This window comes from Microcaecilia unicolor, unplaced genomic scaffold (genome assembly GCF_901765095.1).
Source record: "Microcaecilia unicolor unplaced genomic scaffold, aMicUni1.1, whole genome shotgun sequence".
NCBI lineage: Eukaryota > Metazoa > Chordata > Amphibia > Gymnophiona > Siphonopidae > Microcaecilia > Microcaecilia unicolor.
Window position 1 is genome coordinate 54253 of NW_021963105.1, and position 10635 is coordinate 64887.

The following is a 10635-nucleotide window of genomic DNA, read 5'->3' on the forward strand; positions in this document are numbered from 1 at the left end:
CTCCTTTCAACAACTCTTGACACAGTTCCAGAAGCGGCTGTTGCTGAGCCCTCGAGGCAGCCAAGGAGTCCTCCATCAGCTTGTGTGCCAGTTCCTGTTGTTTTTGGAATTGATGGGCCATGAAGGAAAACATCTCCTTTGGATCCATGGTGGCCAGTCTTCTTCTCACCTAGACAAACCAAAGAAAAACAACATCCAAGTGCAGCTGCTTTTATAGGCCTGCCACCCTGCAGCACCACACATGCATAAGCAAAATCCCTCCCGGCCCTGCAATATGCTCACCGGATAGCCAAGGATTTTGCGCCTTTGTCAGCGTTGGCCCCCTCGACGGGCTTCTGGAACCTCCAGGACACCACCACCTCGTTCTGGCAACTCGACTGGCCTGTTTGTGGAACTCCCTCCGTTTCCTTGAGGCCTCTCCTCACTCACGTGGAAGTTCACTGTAAATCCCACCATGGCCACCAAATGTCAGCAAGCACCTCTCCGTGCTGTCCGCTCTCGACCCGCACCTCTCCGTGCTGTCCACTCTCGACCCGCACCTCTCCGTGCTGTCTGTCTTCACCCACACAATTGGGGCTAATCCACCTCCTAAGAGGAACTGCTTCTGCTCACTTGCAAAAAATAATTATTCACAGTACCAAATTTATCCTGCAGAGTACTTTATTCCACCGCGGTACCAGTGGGAAAAACAGTATGATCACTGTACCACAGCTGTTGGTCTCTGTGCACTTTGCTTCACTTTTCCAACACACCAAACAAATAACAGTTCAGTCTTAGAATTAGCTAAAGACTTGGGAAAACCTGTGGTTCAGTCTATTCCTCCGCTCCTCTCTGCTACTGCCTAGGAGTTAGAGGCATTTTCACCACCCTCATTTGCCAGACACCAACACTCTGACAACCTCCCACAAATGATCAGACTGACCTCCTTCAGGTAATTAATTCCCACAGTTCCGTGAAGCCAGACCGCATCTAGGCATTGTCACTTAGTGGCCTCAAATCTCTGGCTTCTCTCTCTCTGCAGTCTCTTCCTTTTCAACCTCTCTTTGTCCTGAGCAAAAGAACTCCATTTGCTCCTCACCAACCTCTTTCCTTTCGCTTTCCTCCCCTAGTTCAATCTCCTCCCACTCCATGGAGTCTTCCCCCACCCTCTCTCCCAGGTTCTGCTCCTCCCCCTGATTATCCTCCATCTCCCAATCACCCCCTTACTCTACTACCTGCTGGGAGTTGTGGTACTGTTTCTCTTGTGCCCTCCTCCCTTGCAAGTGTTGCTGGGCTCTGTAGTTCTCTTCTCTTTTCATCAGTCTCCTACTCCCTTTTCCCCTCTGAGGGTTTTTCTCCTTTCCTCGCTTACTGTCCCTATCAGCTCTTCTCTGCCTTCCTTCTACCTCCTCCTTACAATATATATATATATAGTAAATATATATATATATATATATATATATATATATATATGAACTATGACATCATACCATATGTGATGAGTTTGTCTTGTTGGGCAGACTGGATGGACCGTCATCTGTTATGTTACTATGTAGAAAAAGGGTCCTAATTTGAACCAGGTGCTATTGAGATAATGTTAGGATAGAAAAAGTAAGTTGTGACTTTAACTGGAAAACTATCCAGTAGTAAAATGAATATTGCCGCTCTGTCTGGATATTGAGCCCTGGCCAGAAACTGGACCCTGGCGACTAAAATGATAGCGGGGATGGGACGACTTCCCTATGAAGAAAGACTAAGGAGGCTAGGGCTTTTCAGCTTGGAGAAGAGACGGCTGAGGGGAGACATGATAGAGGTATATAAAATAATGAGTGGAGTGGAACAGGTGGATGTGAAACTTCTGTTCACGCTTTCCAAAAATACTAGGACTAGGGGGCATGCAATGAAACTACAGTGTAGTAAATTTAAAACAAATCGTAGAAAATCTTACTTCACCCAACGCATAATTAAACTCTGGAATTCATTGCCGGAGAACATGGTGAAGGTGGTTAGTTTGGCAGAGCTTAAAAAGGGGTTCGACGGTTTCGACAAGTCCATAAACCACTACTAAATGGACATAGTGGAGGAGTGGCCTAGTGGTTAGGGTGGTGGACTTTGATCCTGGGGAACTGAGGAACTGAATTCAATTCCCACTTCAGGCACAGGCAGCTCCTTGTGACTCTGGGCAGGTCACTTAACCCTCCATTGCCCCATGTAAGCCGTATTGAGCCTGCCATGAGTGGGAAAGTGCGGGGTACAAATATAACAAAAACAAACTTGGGAAAAATCCACAATTCCAGGAATAACATGTATAGAATGTTTGTATGTTTGGGAAGCTTGACAGGTGCCCTTGGCCTGGATTGACTGCTGTCAGGGACAGGATGCTGGGCTCGATGGACCCTTGGTCTTTTCCCAGTGTGGCATTACTAATGTACTTATATTTTGGCCAACATAGCTGGTGTTTTAATCATAGTAACATAGCAACATAGTAGATGACAGCAGAAAAAGACCTGCACGGTCCATCCAGTCTGCTCAAGAAATGGGCCACTTTTTTGTGTATACCTTACCTTGATTTGTACTTGTCTTTTTCAGGGCACAGACCATACAAGTCTGCCCAGCACTATCCCCGCCTCTCACCATTGGCTCTGGCACACACCGTATAAGTCTGCCCTCCACTATCCCCGCCTCCCAACCACCAGCCCCGCTTCCCACTACCGGCTCTGTTATCCAATCTCGGCTAAGCTCCTGAGGATCCATTTCTTCTGAACAGGATTCCTTTATGTTTATCCCACGCATGTTTGAATTCCGTTACCGTTTTCATCTCCACCACCTCCTGCAGGAGGGCATTCCAAGCATCCACCACTCTCTCCGTGAAAAAATACTTCCTGACATTTTTCTTGAGTCTGCCCCCCTTCAATCTCATTTCATGTCCTCTCGTTCTACCGCCTTCGTATCTCCAGAAAAGGTTCATTTGCGGATTAATACCTTTCAAATATTTGAACGTCTGTATCATATCACCCCTGTTTCTCCTTTCCTCCATACATGTTCAGGTCAGCAAGTCTCTCTTCATACGTCTTGGAACGCAAATCCCTTACCATTCTCGTAGCTTTTCTTTGCACCACTTCGATTCTTTTTACATCCTTCGCCAGGTACGGCCTCCAAAACTGAACACAATACTCCAAATGGGACCTCACCATCGACTTATACAGGGGCATCAACACCTCCTTTCTTCTGCTGGTCACACCTCTCTCTATACAGCCTAGCAATCTTCTAGCTACGGCCACCGCCTTGTCACACTGTTTCGTTGCCTTCATATCCTCAGATACTATCACCCCAAGATCCCTCTCCCCGTCCGTACCTATCAGACTCTCGCCGCCTAACACATACGTCTCCCGTGGATGTCTATTTCCTAAGTGCGTCACTTTGCATTTCTTCGCATTGAATTTTAATTGCCAAACCTTAGACCATTCTTCTAGCTTCCTCAGATCCTTTTTCATGTTTTCCACTCCCTTCCGGGTGTCCACTCTGTTACAGATCTTAGTATCATCTGAAAATAGGCAAACTTTACCTTCTAACCCTTCGGCAAGGTCACTCACAAATATATTGAACAGAATCGGCCCCAGCACCGATCCTTGAGGCACTCCACTACTCATCTTTCCCACCTTCAAGCGAACTCTATTCACCACCACCCTCTGGCGTCTGTCCGTCAACCAGTTCCTAATCCAGTTCACCACTTCAGGTCCTATCTGCAGCCCATCCAGTTTATTTAAAAGCCTTCTGTGGGGAACGGTGTCAAAAGCTTTGCTGAAATCTAAGTAGATCAAAACAGTAAATGACTCAACTGAATGGTTGTGCAGAATAACTTTTTACTAATCTGCAGAAAAGTATCAAGTCAGCTGCTTGGTTAGTCTGAACAAATAATGTATTTCTTAGCCTTGAACCCTCGAGAGGAACCACCCGTGACCATAACCACAACGAGTAAAACTCTTCTTTATTACAGTTAAACCTGGATACTGTCCAGTGCCAAGCACAATGTGTTCTGCGGATGTGCCCGAACCTACTTGCCAGAGTGATTATGACTGCGGTGGGGAAATGAAATGCTGCACTCCGTTCTGCAGACAAGAATGCACAAAGCCAGGTACCTGAATAATAGGAGTGATACTATAGCTATGTGTGATACCCCTATATAGGAGCCTATAACTCATTGACAGGGAGTGTCTGGGGTACAGAAGTGTCAGACTCCCTGAGCAGACAGGACAGCACCGAGCCAGAACCTGTATAATGTAATGTATATGTCAGATACTGTGTGTGATACTCTGTACAGACCCTGTGTCACAGGGACAGGGGGTGTCTGGGGTATAGAAGTGTAAGACTCCCTGTGCAGTCATGAGAGCACCGAGCCAGAACCTGTATAATGTAATGTTTATAATTCAGATACTGTGTGTGATACTCTCAAAAAGATACAGTGGAATTAGAAAAAGTACAGAGAAAGGCGACGACATGATAAAGGATGACTTCCCTATGAGGGAAGGCTAAAACAGCTAGGGCTCTTAAGCTTGGAGAAAAGGAAGCTGAGGGGAGATATCATAGAGGTCTATAAAATAAAGAGTGGAGTTGAACGGGTAGACATGAACTGTCTGTTTACGCTTTCCAAAAATACTAGGACTAGGGGGCATGTGATGAAGCTACAATGTAGTAAATTTAAAACAAAATTGGAGAAAAGTTTTCTTCACTCAACGTTTAATTAAACTCTGGAATTCGTTGCCAGAGAATGTGGTAAAGGCGGTTCTATTAGATTGTAAGCTCTTTGAGCAGGGACTGTCTTTCTTCTATGTTTGTGCAGTGCTGCGTATGCCTTGTAGCGCTATAGAAATGCTAAATAGTAGTAGTAGCTTAGCGGAGTTTATAAAGGTTTGGACGGCTTCCTAAAGCAAAAGTCCATAGACCATTATTAAATGTACTTGGGGAAAACCCACTATTTCTGGGATAAGCAGTATAAAATGTTTTGTACATTTTTGTGATCTTGCCAGGTATTTGTGACCTGGATTGGCCACTGTTGGAAACAGGATGCTGGGCTTGATGGACCTTTGGTCTGTCCCGGTATGGCAATACTTATGTACTTATGTCACTTTTTGGACATTTTTCTCTTTTGAAAATGAGCCTGATAGTAACCTGTGGAATGTTGTAAGTCTAAGTTGTGTGAAATTGAGCCTCAGACTCTACTAGGCACCAGGTCATGTTCAGTGCAGGTAGGAGTTTAGGGCTGGTACTGAATATCTGGTTTTAATTCAGCTGGTGGCAACCAGTTTTGCTGAATCAAGACTGTTAATTATACGGGTTCTGGCTCTGTGCTGTCCTGTCTGCAGAGGGAGTCTGACACTTCTATACTCCAGATACTCCCTGTCCCTGTGACACAGGATCTATACAGAGTATCACACATAGTATCAGACCCATATTCAATACATTACAAGAGACATTAACTGAGGACCACAATTCAAGGCTTCCTACAGAGTGAAATACCTTCCAGGATCCTCTGCTACCAGAAGTACCAATCAAATGCTGAATGTGATCCGAGAAGAGAGTAAAGAATCTAATACTGATATTGTAATCCACCTGGGGACAAGTGACCCAGACAACAATAGCAACTTTGGAGCACAGAGAGTGTTCCAGAAGCTTGGAGAGAGACTCAAGCCCTTGGCTTGGATTGTAGCTTTTTCCGAAGTCATTTCTACATATGGGAAAAGAGGAAATATTACGTAAAACAGAGGAATTCAATAAGTGGCTTGAAGCCAGAAGGTTTCAGATACATAGGGCAATATGTGGAAAAATAGAAGCTGTACTCTAATGATGGTCTACAACTTTCTGTGACAGGAAAAAGGATCCTCAGGAAAACATTCAGACAAGATGGACCAAATTCTATATATGTATACGGTGCCTGTCACATTTAGGCACTAGTGCTCACACTTAATGTTAAGCGTGTAAATACCCAGTTACAGAATACTATAAAATACTTGAGTATCTCTGATATTTAGGCACTAGTGTTTGCACTAAATATGAAGTGTGCAAATACCTGGTTACACTAGTACTGTATTCTATATAGAAATGTAGACTTAGAGGGGCATAATTGAACGGAAACGCCTATCTCCATGGGTGTTTATCTCCGAGAATGGGTCCGTGAAGGGGCGGGCTGAACCGTATTTTTGAAAAAATGGACGTTTTTGAGCTGGGCGTTTGTTTTTTTTTTAGCGATAATGGAAACTAAAAACGCCCAGATCAAAAACGTCCTAATCCGAGCCATTTGATCGTGGGAGGGGCCAGGATTGGTAGTACACTGGCCCCCCTGATATGCCAGGACACCAACTGGGCACCCTAGGTTAGTGCGGTGGACTTCAGAAAAAGCTCCCACATGTGTAGCTCCCTTACCAAGGGTGCTGAACACCCAACCCCCCTCCCCCAAAACCCACTACCCACAAATGTACAACACTACCATAGCTCTTAGGCGTGAAGGGGGCACCTACATGTGGGTACAGTGGGTTTTGGAGGCCTCCCATTTACCAGCACAAGTGTTGCAGGTGGGGGGGGGGGGGGATGTGCCTGGGTCCACCTGGCTGAAGTGCACTGCGGTACCCACTAAAAGTGCTCCAGGGACCTGCATACACGCAGGCCTCTAGGACTTGTTGCTGCTGTATAACATTGGCACACCAGTTGACACCTGAAGACTAATCTCTCCGAAAATGTCCTTTATTGGAATAAGCACGTTTACTCACAGTTAACTGCAGATCAGAGGTTGTGCCCCACTGGCAATGAGTCTCCCTGCTACTGAGATGAGCAGTAGGTCAGAGCTGGCAGAATGCTGTACAATGCCCTCTTTCAGCCACATTCAAGGTAAGAACTAAGTTCTGTAACGTGGCTAACACAGGAAAGGGAACTAAAACTGGCTTACAAAAATGGCCACTACCGCATGGACTACAACAGGAAACACAACAGGGCACACTCTGACCCAGTAGGCAGGGGGAAAAGCACCATCGGAGAAGAGCCTACCAACTACCAACATCGTGAGACTGTAACACAAGCTAATGAAATCACGGAGCCCAATACCCTACACCCACCACAATGCAATGCTGATGTGACCCTGTACTGCACCCGAGAGCCACATCTGACCCAGGGAAAGGCTGTGACAGGATGAAACACATTCTGCTGTCATGGAGGTGGGTACGGCATTTGAGGCTGGCACACAGGCTGTAATAAAGTTTTTAAAGTGGGGTTTTATTGGTGGGAGGGAGTTAGTGACCACTGGGAGAGTCCGGGGAGGTCATCCCCGATTCCCTCCAGTGGTAATCTGGGCAGTTGGGGCACTTTTTTGGGACTTGTTCGTGAAAAAAAAAGGGTAAAAAAAAAGTGACCCAAAATCGCGGTCAAAACGCCTTTTTTTCCCGATTATCAGCTAAAGACGCCCATCTCTCCTCGGCTGATAACCACGCCCCAGTTCCGCCTCCACCACGCCTCCGACACGCCCCCGTCAACTTTATTCGCTTCCGCGACGGAGTGCAGTTGGAAACGCCTAAAATCAGCTTTCGATTATACCGATTGGGGCGCCTTTGCGAGATAAACGTCTATCTCCCGATTTAGGTCGCACTATAGGCGTTTTTCTCTTTCAAAAATAAGGCGGGTAGTAACATAGTAACATAGTAGATGACGGCAGAAAAAGACCTGCACGGTCCATCCAGTCTGCCCAACAAGATAACTCATATGTGCTAATTTTGTGTATACCCTACTTTGATTTGTACTTGTGTTCTTCAGGGCACAGACCGTATAAGTCTGCCCAGCACTATCCCCGCCTCCCAACCACCAGCCCCGCCTCCCACACCAGCTCTGGCACAGACCGTATAAGTCTGCCCAGCACTATCCCTGCCTCCCACCACCGGCTCTGGCACAGACCGTATAAGTCTGCCCAGCACTATCCCTGCCTCCCAACCACCAGTCCCGCTTCCCACCACCGGCTCTGGCACAGACCGTATAAGTCTGCCCAGCACTATCCCCACCTCCCAACCACCAGCCCCGCCTCCCGATCTTGACTAAGCTCCTGAGGATCCATTCCTTCTGCACAGGATTCCTTTATGCTTATCCCATGCATGTTTGAATTCCGTTACCGTTTTAATTTCCACCACCTCCCGCGGGATAGCATTCCAAGCATCCACTACTCCCTCCATGAAAATTCCTTTACAGATTACTGTAAAATACTTGGGTGTCTGTTACATTTAGGCACTAGTGCTCACACTTAATGTTAAGTGTGTAAATACTCAGTTACAGAATACTATAAAATACTTGAGTACTTGTGATATTTAGGCACTAGTGTTTGCACTAAATATGAAGTGTGTAAATACCTGGTTATACTAGTAGTGTATTCTATATAGGAATGTAGACGCTTAATTCCTTTACAGATTACTGTAAAATACTTGGGTGTCTGTTACATTTAGGCACTCGTGCGAACAGTAAATATTAAACTCTGTTGCATTAGTACTGTATTCTATAAATGAAATTGTGCACTTAATTTCTTAATAGAATGGGTTTCCACCACATGCCTTCCAGCTACCTAACTGTAGGTGCCAAATTATGGAATTGCCCTTCAATTACTGAGCCTGTGATTCAGAAGGGGAAGGATATAATTTTTGGCACTTTTTATTATTGACCTGCTGGGGTTTTGAATTTTCCTGTTTTCTAACACTGTCCTTTTTCTTCTTTATGCAGTTAATTAAAAAAAAAAGTCTGCTCTTTGAGACTTTTCTGATTTGGTCCATTATGAATGAAATATCTGCTGATGTCGGGTTCTGCAGAAGATGGACTCAACTGTTTTATGTTTCATCTGTTTCTTCCACATTGAAATCACAGGAATTATATAGTTGCAATCTCCTATGCAACTTCTCTCTCTCTCTAGTTGTCTCTCTGACAATGTATAATGAGATGTCATTGCTTGAATGACATTACAATCTCTCTCTCTCTCTCTCTCACACACACACACACACACACACACACACACACACACACAGTCTCTCTGTGTATAATGACATTTCATTGTTTGAATGACATTAAATCTCTCTCGCGCGCTCTCTCTCTCTCTCTCTCACACACACACACACACACAGACACACACAGTCTCTCTGTGTATCATTAGATTTCATTGTTTGAATGACATTAAATCTCTCTCTCTCTCTCTCTCCCACGCACACAGTGTCTCTCTGTGTATAATGAGATTTCATTGTTTGAATGACATTACAGTCTCTCATGTTACCTCTCTCTCTCTCTCTAGCAGTCTCTCTTTATCTGTCTCTGTAACGATGTATTATTAGATTTCATTGTCTGAATGACATTGTCTACCATGTTACTTTTTTCTGTAATGCAACACAATAGTATTTTTTTACTGAAGCTTTTGATTATTTATAAAATGAATGCATCAGACATGACTTGTTTGGTTATTGTGACACTTGTTTTAATTTATATTGTTCATCTACAACTGTGTTTATCCTTCTCTTCTGGCCATTTCAGGAAACACAGCTTTGTATAAGAAATTAGATTTCCCAGCTTTTATTTACAATGGGGCTGACATTCAAAGGGGTTTATCAACATAGCAGGACCTGCTAACCAGCCCAAATGTTTTGGCTGCCATGACACTCTCCGGAAAGTGTCGGGACTGTCTGTGGGTGGACCTGGCACTTATGCATATAGCAGTGATTGTCTTTAGAATATGCCAACTGGCTGTCCAGATAGCAGCTGAACATGGTCATTATCAGGAAAGCCACAACTGCAAACACTGGATAATTCTACTACAGACACTGGATTCTGCCTGCTGAACATTCAGATTATTTTTACCCAAGGTGGCCACATTTAAAAAAAATGATCAGTGCTGTAGGCTCAATATTAGCCCAATGTGTTCAGTATACAAAAGATTTGTGTGGGTATCCATTTTTTGGTTTTAATTAACTGCACAAATTTTGTTACACAAACTTGTTGGCCAGAGAAATTGAAAAAGATAACTGCAATAACTGTGGCCCATTAGTCTTAAAGTGGACCATCTGGAAGGTTATGACACAACAGGTGACTCCATTTTTTCAGGTATGGAATTCCCTGCCCCCCTATGTTAGAATGCAGACCACATTGACAAAATGTAAAATAGACTTCTAAACGTTTCCTTTAGAGGACACCTTTCTGATATGATAGGACTGTCCCTGAAGAAAGGCCTGCTGGCAGTTCAGACATATCTACCCTTCCTTGTCTACTAATACTATCTTTCTATCAACAATGGAGATCGGTTTCTCCCCTCACTATTCTCCCCCCCCCCGTCTTTTTCCTTCTATTCTCTTTAACTTTGACTGTCCCCTAGTCTTTGTACTGTTTAATTAAATTAATTAATTAATTAATTTAAAAAAAATCGATTCACTTCTACTCGTTCTACACCACTAAGACGTTTGTAGACCTCAATCATATCTACCTTCATCCATCTCTTTTCCAAGCTAAAGAGAACTAACCTCTTTAGCTTTTCCTCATACGAAGTGCGTTCCATCCCCTCTATCATTTTGGTTCCTCTTCTATCAACCTTTTCTAATTTTGCTATATCTTTTCTGAGATACAGCACCCAGAATTCTGAATGCAATACTCAGGTCA

General features: G+C 44.3%; 1 protein-coding gene across 1 annotated transcript in view; it reads left to right on the forward strand.

The window, feature by feature from the left end:
• LOC115458938 (antileukoproteinase-like) overlaps positions 1-9432 on the forward strand; it is a 41505-nt gene extending 32073 nt beyond the window's left edge. The window contains exons 3-4 of the mRNA XM_030188797.1: positions 3977-4114; positions 8725-9432. Of these exons, the coding sequence (XP_030044657.1) occupies positions 3977-4114; positions 8725-8732 (146 nt within the window). The 3' untranslated portion in view covers positions 8733-9432. The remainder of the gene's footprint in view (positions 1-3976; positions 4115-8724) is intronic.
• Positions 9433-10635: the final 1203 nt, after the last annotated feature.